We start from the raw sequence: 16,687 nt of genomic DNA on the forward strand, positions 1-16,687 counted from the left end.
GGAAAGAGACCACCATATAACCCTCAATGAACATAAATTATTTGGCTAGTAGTTAACTTCCAATATTTTAACATGGTTGTCCAACCATGACTGTGTCCCTGAGATCAAAGTAACGTTCTTCAAGACGGTTTGTGGTGACTTTGGTGTGAAAGAACTACAATGACCTGCGCAGAACCCTGACCTGAACCCAACTGAACACTTTATAATGAATTGCAGCACTGTTTGCAAGCCCTTTACATTCAACATCAGGGTCCTGGGTTCGATCCCCAGGTGGGAGGGACCGGGTCCTTTCTGTGTGGAGTTTCCATGTTCTTCCCGTGTCCACATGGGTTTCCTCCGGGTGCTCCGGTTTCCTCCCACAGTCCAAAGACATGCAAGTGAGGTAAATTGGAGATACTGAATTGTCCATGACCGTGTTTGATATAACCTTGTGAACTGATGAATCTTGTGTAATGAGTAACTACCGTTCCTGTCATGAATGTAACCAAAGTGTAAAACATGGCGTTAAAATTCTAATAAACAAACAAACATTCAACATCAGTGACTGACCAAGTGACTGAGTTGATGGTCTCCTTAATATTAATGCCCATGGTTTTGAAATAGGACATAAAACATGCCTTCAGTCAGGTTTCCATTTGGACATATAGTGAACTTTTATGTTGTAAGTTAGCATTAATGTTTACAAGTTAACCAAAATTGGTGTTTATTAATAAAATGTACAACTCATTTAACAGGATCAATACATTTCATCTTTTGTTATTACACTTTTGTACTCTTACTTTGCTTGGTAATAATGTCCTTGATTTTTTGCCACCATTATACCAATCTTCTCCAAAAGCTCTACTACATGAGTATCTCTGTGCCTGTTATCCAACACGTGGTATCTACCACCACATTTCTGCACTAGCCATTCCAAGTTCCCGTTCCTCTCAATGTGCTGCTGTCCACTCTCTCTAAGAGTCTCACCCCAGGTGAACAGAACAATAGTATGCCTCCATGCAGCCTCCCCCAGCATGGCCATAGTACGCTCCACTGCTCTCCTGTACTGTCCAGTAAATGTTAAATAAACAGGCAGAAGGAGGATGAAGGCATGTGGGCCAGGTGAGCACAGAGATATGCTGTGCATGACTTGTTTCTGAAGATTCACATTTTGATCTTTAGATGACCTCCACTTCACTCCTTTGGGCTCCACGACCAGAAGGGTCTTCCCACATATGCTTCCAGTCCATGGGTTTGCCTGGTCGGTACCTTGGCCCAGGATGGTGTGTCTGGCTGACTGGCCAGAGGACCATGCTTCTCCTAGTAGGACTATTCTGAGTTCAGAAACCTGGTTGTCTAGACTTTGAGTCTGTATGTAATCAGAACTTGCTGGAGCAAAGAACTGTTCATTATCATCCTCTGTGGATTCTGTCTCCTCTTCATGACCTACGATTTCATTTCTTTCCTCATCTAATATCGCCTCTTGTGCTTTTTTGCCTTTGCGTAGAGATTCAAGCTGCATATTATCAAACTTGGAGTTTGTTGTTTCAGATGATGTTGATGATGCCATCTCTACAGTCTGGTCATCCTCTTTTACAACACCGTTTCCATTTTCTGCATAGTCTCTTTCACGGGGTCTGTTATCCATTCCGATTTCCTCATACATTTGTTCAAGAAGTTCTGCCTTATCTCCATAAGATGCTGTTCTTTCACTCCATGGTTGAAAATTCGAGGGATTGCTGTTTATCATTCTGAGCTCCATGTTATACAGATATTTCCCCCACTTCTCTAGCTGCTCAGATTTCATCTGCAATACCTGTTTCTCAATGTTCAGCTCATGTTTCTGGTTCTCTAGTTCAGCTGTATGGTTCTCTAAAAGCTTCTGTTCGGAGTTTAGTGTTTTCTTTAGTTCATTCAGTTCCTGCTCTATTTTCTTAACTTTCTGATCTCTTGACTTTAGATTGAGCTGATGTTTCTTCATGTCGTGTTCTTTCATGTCCAGTTCCTTCGATCTGTTGCTTAGGTCTTGCTCTTTATTTTTCATGTTCTGATCTTGCATGGAAAGCTTTTTCTCCAAGTCACCTAACTCATACTGTTTTGTTTCTATTATTTCTTGTTGCTTCTTAAAATCGCTTAATATCATGTCATGCTCTTTTTTGATCTCCTGCATCTCTTCTTCACTGTTTTGCAAAATGATCTCTCTCTTTTCCAAATATATTTCACTGCTCCTAAGACTTTGTTCTCTTTGCTGGAGCTCATCTTCTTTTTTTGTCAGTTCTTGTTTGTATGTTTCTAGGTTCTGTTTAATATCCTTTGACTGACTTTCACAGTTTTCACTTGTCTGGTTTGGTAGTTTGCCCAATATTTGAGGATGTTGTTGAACCTGTTGAGCCTCCTGATTTATTTTTAGTATGTCATGGGTTTGGACTTGGTTGTGTTCTTTAAGTAAGATCTCCTGCTCTTTCTTCTGAAGTTCACTTGATCTTTGAACTAAATCAGATTCCTTAGTTGAAAGTTCTGCTTCCCATTTTTTTATTTCCTGTTTGATTTCTTCCAGTTTCTGTAAGCTTGTTGACACTTCTTGCATCTTTAGCTTACACATCCTCTCTGAATCCATCACCTCTTCCTGTTGTTTGCTGATTTCCTTTTCTTGAATTTCCAGGTTCTTGCGGTTTGCCTCTAAATCTTGCTTTTCTTTCTGAAGATTGATTTGTCCTACTAGAAGCTCCTCTTCCATCACCTTCAGTTCTGTTTCTTTCTTATCAAGCTGTTGACTGGAATTTTCTGTTTCCTTTCCATGATCCTCTTTCATCATCTTCAGTTCTGTTTCTTTCTTTTCAAGCTGTTGCCTGATAATTTCTATTTTCTTTCCATAATCCTCTTCCATCATATTCAATTCTATTTCTTTCATTTCAAGCTGTTGCCTAAAATTTTCGGTTTCCTTTTTGTGCTCCTCTTCCATCATCTTCAATTCTTTTCCTTTCTTTTCAAGCTGTTGCCTGATGTTTTCTATGTTTTTCACATAATCCTCTTCCATCACCTTTAATTCTTTTTTATTTTCAAGCTGTTGTTTGGTATTTTCTATTTCATTTTTATGCTCTTCTTCCATCATCTTCAATTCTTTATCTTTCTTTTCAAGCTGTTGCCTGATCATTTCTATTTTCTTTCCATAATCCTCTTCCATCACCTTCCATTCTATTTCTTTCATTTCAAGCTGTTGCTTAAAATTTTCTGTTTCCTTTTCGTGTTTCTCTTCCATCATCTTCAATTCTTTATCTTTCTTTTCAAGCTGTTGCCTGATCATTTCTATTTTCTTTCCATAATCCTCTTCCATCACCTTCCGTTCTATTTCTTTCATTTCAAGCTGTTGCTTAAAATGTTCTGTTTCCTTTTCGTGTTTCTCTTCCATCATTTTCAATTCTTTATCTTTCTTTTCAAGCTGTTGCCTGATCATTTCTATTTTCTTTCCATAATCCTCTTCCATCACCTTCCGTTCTATTTCTTTCATTTCAAGCTGTTGCTTAAAATTTTCTGTTTCCTTTTCATGTTCCTCTTCCATCATCTTTAATTCTTTATCTTTCTTTTCAAGCTGTTGCCTGATAATTTCTATTTTCTTTCCATAATCCTCCTCCGTAATCTTCAATTCTATTTCTTTATTTTCAAGCTGTTGCTTGAGGTTTTCTATTTTCTTTTTGTGCTCCTCTTCTATCATCTTCAATTCTTTATCTTTCCTTTCAAGCTGTTGCCTGTTGTCCTCTATTTCCTTTTCCTGTTTTTCGGACCAGTCGTTTTGCCTGCTATGGAGTGCTTTCTCAGCAACCTCATACTCTTCAAATTTTTTGTTAATCTGACCCTCCTTTATTTCTAAATCTTTAACTCGATCGTCAAGCTCTTGCTTTTGTTTCTCAAGATCATTCTTGGTATTCATAAGATCTTGCTCCTTTTTTGCTAACGCATGTTTAATATCCTCTAATTCTTGTTTTAGATTATCAAATGTGGTTGTGAGAGTTTCTTGTTTTTTGAGCAGATCTTGTTCATGTTTTTCAAGCTTTAGCATTTTTTCCTGCAGCGCTTGGTTTTTCACTTGAATGTCACGTTCCTTCTGTAAAAGCTCTTGCTCTTTTTTCTGAAATTCATTTGATTTTTGCACAAGGCTGGATTCTTTTGTGGTCAGTGCTGCTTGCCATTTTTCATGATCCTGCATGTTCCTCTCCAGTTCTTGTGTCTTTATTTTGTACATCTGCTCCAAACCCATTAACTCCTGCTCTTTTTTGCTCATTTCATTTCTTTGGTTGTGCACATTTTCTTTGCATCTTTCTAAGTCTTTCTTTTCTTCCTGAAAGGTTATTTGTTTCACTACAAGCTCCTCTTCCACTCGTTTCAGTTGCTTATCTTTCTCGTCAAGCTGCTGTCTGATATTGTTTGTCTCCTTTTCCTGCTTTTCAGACCTTTCCTGTTGTTCTTTGTACTTGTTATCAAGCTCTCTTTCTTTTAGTTTAATATTTTCCTCTCTCCTCTGAAGATCTTCTCGACAGCTTTGGTTACTTTGACTCTGATGTTCCAGCTTCTCTGCCATGTCTCTTAAGTCCTGCTCTTTTTCACAAAGCTGCTCTTTTTCACCTCTCAGCTCTTTTTCTTTGGAATCAATGTCCTCCTCTTTTTTCTTCAAGTCCCTCTTACTTTTTTCAAGCTCTTGCATATTTCTCCTTAAGATTTGCTCTCGCTCCGTCAGCGCCAGCTCTCTGTTGTGAAGTGCTCGTTCCCGCTCTGCATCCTTAACACCCATTTCAGCTATTTTTTCTGAAAGCCTCTTCTCATAGTAATTTTTCATCTCTTCAATCTTCAGCTCTAGCTCTTTACTCTTTTCATTCATATCTTCCAGCTCTGTTTGTTGTGTGTGATTTCTCTGATTCAACAAAGAAATTTCCTTCTCTTTCTTCTCGATCTGTTCTTGCATGAGTGTGTCTTTTATCGTCACCATTTCTTTATATTGATTTTGTAGATCTTTAACCTCTTTTTCTTTGCTCTCGGTTTTTACAATCTGGGCCTGCAGGTCTCTCAGATATTTGTCACACTTTAGCTGAAGCTTTTTTGACTCCTGTATGAGGGCTGCATTCTGGTTTTGAAGACTCTCTTGCTTGATTTGATTCTCCGTCAGCTGCTTGCTTAGTTCATTAATATCAATTTTCCTTTCTTCATTTTGCTGCTGTAGCTGCTTAATGAAGTTTTCTTTTAACTGTAGGATGTTTCTCATTTCATCTTCTTTATTTCTAGTGCTCTCATCATGCAATTTTTTCATTGCATCAATTTCCTCTTTCAGAAACGTATTCTCTCTCTTTAAAAACTCCTCCATCTCCTTGTACTCATCCTCTAAACGTCGTATCCCTGAGCTTAATTCTGCAATCTTCATCTTGGATTCATTTTTCATATTTTCTACAGTTCTGTGTTTGTCATCAAGACTTTGCTTGAGTGCTTCAATTTCCTGCTGTTTCTCCATGTGTGTTACGGTTAATGCAGTTATTTCAGCATCTTTCTTACTAAGCTTATTCCCTATGTCAACATTTGTAACTGCAAGTTGATTGTATTTTGCGACAGTATTTTCATGCATTTGTCTTTCAGCTTCAGCAGATTTCACTTGATTTTGGTAAGCAACCTGGAGGTCTTCCATCTCTTTTGTCATCAGCTCTGTCATTTCTCTGAGTTTTGTCTTCTCCGTTTCCCACTTTTCATTCATTCCTTTCCATATTTCCTCTTGATCTCTTATCTTGTTTTCAGCGTTCTTTTTAAACTCCTCTAATTCCTTTTGCTTGTCCTCAAGCTTTTCCTCAAGTTCATTTTTCTCTGCATGTTTTCTCTCGAGCTCTTCTTCATATTTAAGTTTTGACTCTGATATTTCATTTTGCATCACTTCATCTCTTCTTTTTAGCTCATCTCTCTCTTTATCTTTGAGATCCAATTTCTCTTTCAGAATGTAAATCTCCCTTTCAGCATCCTCAGACCTTTGTGTGAGCTCTTTTTCCATGTCTTTTCTTTCTTGCTCTTTTGCCATGCTGATGCGTTTCATCTCCAACACCTTTACTTGCAGTTCATCCACTTTTTCCCTTAATTCTTCACTTTCTCTTTCTTTATCCTCTAACTTCATAAAGAAATCTGCTTTCTCTCTGTATGCTTGATTGAGTGCTGCAATGACTCTTGTGTTTTCCAGACTGAGCTCTTGAATCTCTTTTTCTTTATCTTCTGTTAGCCAGGCCATCCTCTCTTCCAGTTCCCCCATTATGCTCTTTCTGTCCTCTTCTGGTCTGTCCATTCCATCTTTCTCTGTGCTGTTTTTTCCTGGTGATTTGACCTTTTCTTTCCTCCGCTCAAAAAACCACCTGATGCTTTTTACCTCCCTATCTCTCATTCTCTTGAGCTCTATCTCTTGACGCTGAAGCTTCTCGTTAACTTCTTTTAGCTTTAGGTTAAACCTTTCATTCTTTTGCTTTGCAACCTCTTGAATTTCTAGCATGAGGGGTGAGAAGGCCTCACACCGATTTACAGCCACCATTTTCTCCACTCTTTCTAACAGTCCAGTCACTTGTGCATTTGATTTCGGCCCTTCCAAGCAGACACTGCTAATCACATGGTATCTATTGCCACATTTCTCCATCAACCAGTGAAGATCTCTGCCTCCTCCCTGAATGTGTTGCTCGATTGTGACCCCTTCTCTCAGCTGGTCACCACGTGTAAATAGCAGTATGGTATGTCTCCAGACTCCCTCACCAAGTAACTCCAAGTGCTCTCTTACAGCCTGAGCCTTGACCAGGGCATCCACCCTCAGCGTCACCAGAAAGGCATGAGGACCAGGTGGACACAGTGTCACACTGATACAGATCTCTCGCTTCACTCTTTCTGTTGTAATTCCTTCATGACCACCTTCCCATCCGGGAATATCCACCACTGTCACTAGTCTTCCAGAGGTTTCTGCCTGTTGCCTTGAACACTCCTCTGTAGCCTGGCCGATTGGAAAATATGCAGGACCTCTGAGGATGGCATTTCCAGCAGAGCTTTTCCCAGTCTCTCTTTCTCCCAGGAGAATTAGTCGGAGTTCTGGGAGACGACGGTAGCCCCTGGTGAACAGACTTCTTTCATCTAGATCTTCAGATGGTGAAATGTCAGCTGTAAAGTATACAGAACACGTTTGTTAAAGAATTCTTTAAGTAGTTTATGAAAACACATTTGATTTGGCTTGACACAAAACATTTAATTTGGCTTGTCATTGCCTAAATTAGCCCTATTACTATGCTTAAGCATATATTTATATTATCACTCTCATGTTTCATGTTGCCACCCAAATTCTCTAGTGGGCAATTCCAAGGAAAAATTCCAATCATCTTATGCAGGGTTTTATACAATGAATAAATAGAGCTTTAGAAGTTAGTGATCTACAGCATGAGCTAACCAGTTAATTCATTAAGACATTACTGTCCCCATCCCTATATTGGCAGCATCCACCTTGAAGACGAAAGGGGCCTCGGGTTATGGGATATGGGTTTGAGTACTGGGCCTGACATGAAATGTTTCTCAGGTTCATCAGCAATCTTTTAGCTTCAAGAGTTCACTGAAAATGACCCAGATTTTCTTGGTAAAGTTGGTCATAGGTATAGTAATAAAGTAATAAAAGGAAGTGATGGAGAAGCTGGAGCAAGGTGTGGTGAGGCCAGTCTGTGATTGCCTTTGTCTGGGCTGAAGCCATTTGCAGACTGCCCCAGGGAACAACAAATTCTAGGAAGGGTGGTTTTAAGGAGAAGTTATATGCTTGTTTAGGGTCTTACCAAGGGTAAGGATGCCATCAAGCTAGATGTATGTGCAACAGTACCTTGTATAGGAACCACTGGAAAAAGGCTGGGACATTCATAAGCTTAAAGTGCATTACACTGTATGCATAGTGCCAAGAAGGGGTATGATTAGTGCCTGTGTAACAACCAAGAACTTAAATGGCTGGACGCCAAAAGGGAATCCACTTTTGACCAAGAAGCGTTGACAGGAAGGGTTGACTGGAATATGGCAGAAGGAATTTGGATAGGTCTGCAGAGTTCTGTATTACAGTTCTATGGAGTCGCAAATCAAAACTGGAACTGTTTGGTCACTGATCAACGGTTTGCCTGGTGCAAAAGAGGTAAGGCTAATAATCAGAAGAATATCCCCACTGTTAGGCATGGATGTGGGTCACTGATGATGTGGGTCACTGATGATGTGGGGAAGTGGTAATCCTTGTATGCTGCAAGAACTGGCAATCTTAACTGTGTTAACTTAAATACCAAGGCATTTGGAGAAGACATGTTACGGCTTCTTTTTTTTTAAAAATTTCTTTATGCATTTTCTCCCCTTTTTCTCCCTTTAAGTGCATCCAATTGCCCGATTGCGTCATGCTTCCTCTCCACCAATGCCGATCCCTGCTCCAGTTGAGAATGAAGCTAACCCACGCCCCCATCCGACACATGGGCAGCATGCCGTATGCATCTTGTCACCTACACTTTGACGAGTGCAGTGCAGCTCAGCACTGTGTACGGAGAGACACACCTTGACAGCACTCCTTTCTCATCTCTGTGCAGGCACCATCAATCAGCCAGCAGAGGTCGCAGTTGCACCAGTCATGAGAGAGAGACCCTATCTGGCTTAGTCCCACCCCTATCTGAACAAATGGCCAATCGTTGTTCATGAGGCTGCTCAACCCAGTCGGCAGGCAGAGCTGAGAATTGATGCGATGTATTCGAGATCCCAGCTCTGGTTCCAGCGTGTGTTTTTACCGCTGCGCCACCTGAGTGGCCTGAAATGTTATACCTTCTGTGGTTAAACTGCACCATGGTGATAATTGGACTCCAGCAAGCATAATTCTAAAAAAAGTAAACTAAAATTTGGTGAGGGAGTGATTCCTGAAATATTCTGGAGTGGCCTTCTCAGTCTCCAGATTTGAGTTGCAGCACAAATGCAATTAAACATCAGTGATCTGGAAGCTTTGGCACAAAAAATGAGTGAAGATTTCACAAAAGAAATCTTCAAAAGCTTGTTAGCACTTAGTAAAGGTTATCAAGACCAAAGGATGTTTCACCAAGTTGGACCAACCAGAGGGTTGAAATAATACAACAGGTTGGATAATATTAGTGTACACAGGCATTTATTAAAGGAGCTAGATGTTTTTTATCTAAACTTAATATATTGTCCACTTATGTTATAAAAAGTCAAGTCAAATTTATTTATATAGTGCTTTTTAAAATGAACATTGTCTCATAGCAACTTTACAGAATCCAGGACCAACAGACCAAAAACCCCTATTGAGCAAGCCGAGGGCGACAGTGGCAAAGAAAAACTCCCTTAGAAATTACAGGAAGAAACCCTCCATTAAAAGTTGTTTTAGTATTTGAAGTTAGCATTTACTGTACCTGTTAGCACAGCTTTAATCGTCCCTCTTTGTGTTTGAGCCTCCATTATTCTTTGCTTCTTTCTTCTTTCTCTTGCCCTTCGTTTTCCTTCCACCTCCAACCCTAGAAGCAAAGGGTCCGACTCATAATGTCTTCCTCCTCTTCCCTTCACCATTTCCTCTATTTTCCTGATCAGTTCCTTCACCTGAGCTTCATCTTTGCCACAACGTTTGTTATCTACAACATGGAACCTTTTCCCACACTTTTCCAGAAGTTTCTGTAAGGACTTTCCAGCATTTTGTATTCTCTGTTGTATGGGACTGGAGCCTAGTTCATCTCCACGTGTGAATAGCAACAAGGTGTGAGTCCATACACTCTTCCCCAGGAGCTCTAGGTGCTCTTCTACCTGCCGATAATAGTCCTCTGTCACTGAGGCACAGGACCTCACCACCAGAAGCAATGCGTGAGGTCCAGGTGGACAGAGAGACACACTTCTCATGGTCTCCCTTGTTACCCAGCCAGGAGTGCCATTGCTGGAGTAGTACCATTCCCAGCCTGGGGTGTCCACCACTGTAACACGATGGCTTGCAATGTCAGCACGTCTTTTTACACACTCCTCTGTTGGCTTTCCACTCTCGAAGCCTCCAGCCTGGCCAAGAATGGTGTTTCCTGTAGAACTCTTCCCTGTTCCTTTGCGGCCTAACAGGACCAGGCGCAGCTCAGGAAGAGGAGGGTTCCCATGATTATGGTTCTCTTCTGGTTTTGCTGAAGCGTGCTGTCTGTTATCTGAAAGAGGTACAGAAAGTTAAAAAGCCTAGTGTAACAAAAACCTTTATATGTCATATGTACCAGTTTTTAATGTAGCATAATTATTTTCAACATTATGGCCAACTACATGCTATGCCACTTCAAATAATGCCCACTTCATTCATCCAACATGTATTTTAATACACATAATAATCACTATACACCAACCTTTATTACCACCAAGCACTTTATTAGGGCCACATTTTCTGGTACTTACATACCTTAATTATTGTATAAGCTACACCTACAATATACACAGATCAGCCATAACATTAAAACCACCTCCTTGTTTTTACACTCACTGTCCATTTTATCAGCTCCACTTACCATACAGAAGGACCACAGTACCCACAGGACCACCACAGAACAGATATTATTTAGGTAGTGGATCATTCTCAGCACTGCAGTGACACTGACATGGTGGTGGTGTGTTAGTGTGTGTTGTGCTGGTATGAGTGAATCAGACACAGCAGCGCTGCTGGAGTTTTTAAATACCGTGTCCACTCACTGTCCACTCTATTAGACACGCCTACCTAGTTGGTGCACCTTGTAGATGTAAAGTCAGAGACGATCGCTCATCTGTTGCTGCTGTTTGAGTTGGTCATCTTCTAGACCTTCATCTGTGGTCACAGAACGCTGCCCACGGGGCACTGTTGGCTGAATATTTTATGTTGGTGGACTATCCTCAGTCCAGCAGGGACAGTGAGGTGTTTAAAAACTCCATCAGCGCTGCTGTGTCTTATTCACTCAGACCAGCACAACACACACTAAGACACCACAACACACCACCACCATGTCAGTGTTACTGCAGTGCTGAGAATCATTCACCACCCAAATAATACCTACTCTGTGGTGGTCCTGACCATTGAAGAACAGGGTGAAAGCAGGCTAAAAAAGTATGTAAAAAAAATAGATGGACTACAGTCAGTAATTGTAGAACTACAAATTGCATCTATATGGTAAGTGGAGCTGATAAAATGGACAGTAAGTGTAGAATCAAATCAAATCACTTTGTCACGTCACATTAACACAGGTGTGAAAGGTGAGTGAAAATCTTAGGTGCATAGCCCCTCACAGTTATAATACACATTAATTACAAAAAATATACACAATAACTTACATAAAACTTATGAAAAAACTTACATAAAACTAGCACCATTTGTTCAATATATACAGGTATTGATTAAAGACTCTTTATGTACAGATGTACAAAAATTATGAAATGTGAATGAATATAAATATATAAAATTTGTAATAATAAGTCCGAGATGTACAGTTATTGTACAAGATATGAGTTATATATGGTATGTGTGCAAGGAGGTGGTTTTAATGTTATGGTTGATCAGTGTATATTGCAATACATTATGCATACACATTTATTGACAGTAGCCCATGTCTTGCTTAATACACTTTGTAACCCCCTGCACCCATTTTATCAATCAAAAAACACCCCTCTAAGAGACATGTTGACCAGTTGACCATTCTCTGCACTGCAATGACACTAACATTTAAGCACTGCAATGTCATTGCAGTGTTTCACACATAGTACATAAAAATAGCTCCAGTATCTAGCTACTGTATACATATACAGTACAATGAGAGTACATAAAAATGATAGTTAGACACCAGCCTAACATCATCTGATTAGTGGGGGTTCCATGGGGGTGTATTTAATTGATAAATGCACACAGGGCACATGAAGGATACAACAGATGGGTGAAAGGTTAATCAGTATTATAGGTGGAGCTTATAGAATAATAGTAATAATCAGGGATGTCCCTTATCATAATGATTTGGTATTAGATCAGATAAAATATATTATTAAATCTGATCCAATGGCATTCTTTATACATTGAACATAATTTAATTACCTGACACAACACAGATCTTCATGTGTGGTCATACAATTTTGAGGAACAACATTAACACATCTTTGGCCTTTCATAACATTTTAAGTTATCAGATCAGCACTATACCAGTAATACAACTGACTGATAACACTCATAGCTGTGATATTTTGCATATACAGTAAACAGTTAAATAAAATACCATCATGGCAGTTGTTTCTATAGCTGGAGTAGTTTAGGCTCTCCACTATAATACTAAACGCACAAAGCCACAAAATATCTGGCCCAAAATAGTTGCTGTGTTTGAAAATTTACTTCAGGATGCGTCATTAGAAGGGACCATTCACATTATTTCAAACTAGGAAGTCTTGTTTTACAGATACTAGGGTATGTTTACAAAAATTGCATAGATGGTTGCAGTCTAATTCTACTATAGTGTTGCTTTAGCTGCTTGCATCACGGTGTTACTCTACCTGCACACATCCTGTTTGATTCAGCTATAGTAACAAAAGTAATTGGACATTTAGGCTTAAAAGTCTGGTAATGTTAAATCAACAGTAGACAATCTATGGCCTACAGCTAGGCAATGCATTCAAATATAGATATATACTTTGTTTTCTTTAATGTTCTACACGGCTAGCTCTTATCTCATCTTTAATCTTGGTTAGATGCATCTTACCAGCACTTAGTGAATGAGCACCCTGCATCTCCGTCACAATGGCGTATCCTCTTGATTCAGTGTTTTGTGTCTTCTGCTTGGATTTGATTACATGTGAGCTTTTTATCATTTAACTGTTCATTCTTGTTAAAACAGAATATTCACTTCCGACTAGGCTTCAGAACAGAACAGAGAATGTGGAAACCAGGTCACATGACTAACCTGTGGTTTATTTCATACTCGCAGTGTAGCACAGGAAACAGCGTGTATGGGTGCTGGCAGAGCGGAACTTAGAAGAACGTTGTGGTTGAAGCTGCTAGATTAAGGGGTGCTTTCTTAAAGCACTATATGACTTCAGCCTGCTTCTGTTCTGCTTTAAACATGTGTAGTACCACCAGTCAGTAATTTTTACTACATGCAACAAGACCTAAACGTTTACTTATTGTGATTAGTAACAATTTTGAAACAAATGATTTTATGGTGCTTGAAATGACATAATAATGTGTCATATTTTTTTCATAAACATACACTGATCAGCCATAACATTAAAACCACCTCCTTGTTTCTACACTCGCTGTCCATTTTATCAGCTTCACTGACCACACAGAAGCACTTTGTAGTTCTAAAATTACTGACTGTAGTCCATCTGTTACTCTACATACTTTTTTAGCCTGCTTTCACTCTGTTCTTTAATGGTCAGGACCCCCACAGGACCACTACAGAGCAGGTATTATTTAGGTGGTGGATCATTCTCAGCACTGCAGTGATACTGACATGGTGGTGGTGTGTTAGTGTGTGTTGTGCTGGATCAGACACAGCAGCGCTGCTGGAGTTTTTAAATACCGTGTCCACTCACTGTCCACTCTATAAGACACTCCTACCTAGTTGGTCCACCTTGTAAATGTAAAGTCAGAGACGACCGCTCATCTATTGCTACTGTTTGAGTTGGTCATCTTCTAGACCTTCATCAGTGATCATAGGACGCTGCCCACAGGGTGCTGTTGTCTGAATGTTTTTGGTTGGTGGACTATTCTCAGTCCAGCAGGGACAGTGAGGTGTTTAAAAACTCCATCAGCGCTGCTGTGTCTTATCCACTAATACCAGCACAACACACACTAACGCACTACCACCATGTCAGTGTCACTGCAGTGCTGAGAAGGATCCACCACCTAAATAATAGCTGCTCTAGTAGTGGTCTTGTGTGGGTCCTGACCATTGATGAACAAAGTAAAAGGAAGTAAAAAAAAAAGTATGCAGAGAAACAGATGGACTACAGTCAGTAATTGTAGAACTACAAAGTGCTGCTATATGGTAAGTGGAGCTGATAAAATGGACAGTGTGTGTAGAAACAAGGAGGTGGTTTTAATGTTATGGCTGATCAGTGTAAATACATATGTACAGATATACAGTACAATTAAATTCTTTCTTGGCATATCCCAGCTTGTTTTTGGAAGCTGGGTCAGAGCGCAGGGTCAGCCATTGTACAGAGGGTTAAGGGCCTTGCTCAAGGGCCCAACAGTGGCTAAATGGCAGAACTGGGATTCGAACTCTCAACCTTTTTAGTTGATAGCCCAATTCTCTACCCACTAGGCTACTACTGTCCCAAATCAAACAATTATATCAAGGAAGCCAGAAGGAACAGTGACAAAAAAGCTCCCTAAAATGTAACCAACCATTAAGAGGTGTGAAAGAAAACCCTGGATTTGTTCTGCAGAAACAACATCTGTAGTATTTTCACAGACCCTCAAGAGTGGAAAAAGTGAAGGAATTGGTTTTAATCCATGTCTGAGTAAAACCTAGGACTGTTAAAGCACAGGTTCCCAAGTTGGCTGTTGGACATTGTTTGTATATGTCTCATTGTAATGGTCAGGAACAAATTGGGTAACTCAAATTGGGATGTGAGTGAGTTCTCAATGTGAGTGAATGTTCAATAATCCAGGTACACAAATCCACAAAGTTGAATCAGTTCATCTGGACACTACAAGTTTGTTGTAGAGAAATGTTTCATCACTCATTCAAGTGACTTCTTCAGTCTGAGCTGGTGGTGAATACCCCAACCTTATATGCACTTAATTTGCATAACGACTGATCACCCCCCATTGCATAATCAGTCGTTAAAACTTGTGTCCAGATGAACAGATTCAACTTTGTGGATGTGAAGGAGTGTTTATTAATTGGGAAAAAATTAAATGCTAATACACCTTAAATGCTAATACAAACTTCTTTTTTCTTTCTCCAGGTTTTTCCTCCTCCTGTCAACAGATAAACTAAGTAAAAAGGAAAGAAAGATTATTAAAATAGGCAAGCTTGCATTTGATTATTAATTGATTCATTCATTGTCTGTTTCGCCACCACTTTATCCTAGTCAGGGTTGTGTTGGGTCCACTTCATTGGGTGAGAAACACCCCAGAAAACCCCTCGGACAGTTCGCCAGTTCATAACAGGTCAGACACACACACATACTCACACACTCCCACTTAGGACAATTTTAGTAACTCCTGTTAACTTGACTGCATGTCTTTGGACTTGTGGGAGGCAACCGGAGCACCCGGAGGAAACCCACATGGACACAGGCATGTAACTCAAGTGCTTAAGGAAATGTATGTTAAACTTCACACTCAGACTCAGCTTTATTGTCATTTAACCTGTACATAATAGAATAAAATACAGTTACCCAGGCCTCGGTGTGTGCGACATGAATGAAATAATAATAAACTAAGATAAAAATAGAATAAACTAAGAAAGTAAAAAAGTACAAGTAAGAAGTATTTACATTTTAAAGTACTGCACAAGAACTGCAGCAGCTTATGTTGATCTAAAGCATAATTGCAAAAAGTGAAGCAGCAAAACTAAGCAGCAACAAATCACAAGATGGTTAAAGTGACAGTGTGCCAGTTGTGTTCAGTATGGCAGTGTGTGTAGTGTTTATAAATGGTTGTTAAAATGTTTAATATATATGTAGGTTTTTAGGATGTACAGGGTGGGCCATTTATATGGATACACCTAAATAAAATGGGAATGGTTGGTGACAGCGTTGCCAACTTAGCGACTTTGTCGCTATATTTAGCGACTTTTCAGACTCCTCTAGCGACTTTTTTCCAAAAAAGCGACTAGCGACAAATCTAGCGACTTTTTCTGATGTTATTGGAGAATTTTGGAGACTTGAACGTGAAAACACATTGCTCTGCAGTTACTGTCCTCAACGAACAGTGGGTCCTGCCGTGAGTCCCTCCCCCGTCCCAAAGCACGGGCGGTCAGTATCACAGTCAGTGTTGCCAGATTGGGCGGTTTTCCACCAAAATGAGCGGATTTTGTTGGAAATTGGCAGGGAAAAACACACTGTGGCAGGTGGACAAAATTTGGGCTGGTTTGTAATTATTTTGGCAGCTTAAAATATAAATAAAAAAAGTTATTGCTAAAGCAGGTGGAATATAAATAGGTCTACCATCTCCCACCACATCCAACCCGTTGTCAAAAGTTTGATTGACTGGTTATTCTTTCCAGTCCAAGACACTGTTGCCACGCCCATCAATACAGTGATTCATATGTTAGACAAGTGATTAGAGTTGAATATGAAGGTTAGCAAGTCTCGGACATACAACCTCTCATATGTACGAGAGGGAAAACTTTCATTGCTTGCAAGTTTATTTTTATTTACATGCAAGGGTTGTGTGTCCTAACAAATAATGCATTTTACAAACTTGTCAGGCTACTTTAAAGACATGGAAGCATAATTTGTCCTTTATAATGTATAACTGATCTGTACACTTTAAGATATTAATTTGTAGGTCATTATGGTTTAACTGGTTTATTATTTGTGAAATGCTAAACATCATCTGTTTATCCTGTGTTTTGGGCGTTTTATCATGCATTTTGGCTGAAAATTACTTTCGCAATCTGGCAACCCTCCCCAGAGCAGCTCAGTGTTGTCTTAAAAAACAAAAACAAACCACGAATCAACAGAAGACAGTTCATTTGTAGTTCTAAACATATTT

General features: G+C 39.7%; 1 protein-coding gene across 1 annotated transcript; it reads right to left on the reverse strand.

The window, feature by feature from the left end:
* Positions 1-751: 751 nt before the first annotated feature.
* On the reverse strand, positions 752-12,822 carry si:dkey-185m8.2 (trichohyalin). The gene is made up of 3 exons (XM_062993596.1): positions 12,714-12,822; positions 9,402-10,166; positions 752-7,137 (listed from the first exon to the last, which is right to left on the reverse strand). Exons 1-3 carry the CDS (start codon positions 12,820-12,822, stop codon positions 776-778), a joined length of 7,236 nt encoding a protein of 2,411 aa, XP_062849666.1. The 3' UTR covers positions 752-775.
* Between the last annotated feature and the right edge of the window lie 3,865 nt (positions 12,823-16,687).

The sequence above is a fragment of the Trichomycterus rosablanca genome, chromosome 4 (genome assembly GCF_030014385.1).
Source record: "Trichomycterus rosablanca isolate fTriRos1 chromosome 4, fTriRos1.hap1, whole genome shotgun sequence".
Lineage (NCBI taxonomy): Eukaryota > Metazoa > Chordata > Actinopteri > Siluriformes > Trichomycteridae > Trichomycterus > Trichomycterus rosablanca.

Bases quoted from the DNA above. Each gene is read 5' to 3' on its own strand.
- si:dkey-185m8.2 (XM_062993596.1), bottom strand. From the start codon at position 12,822: ATGATAAAAAGCTCACATGTAATCAAATCCAAGCAGAAGACACAAAAC. The intron at 10,167-12,713 runs GTAAGATGCATC...TACCTCTTTCAG, and splicing joins TGCTCATTCACTAAGTGCTG to ATAACAGACAGCACGCTTCA. The intron at 7,138-9,401 runs GTACAGTAAATG...TATACTTTACAG, and splicing joins GATTAAAGCTGTGCTAACAG to CTGACATTTCACCATCTGAA.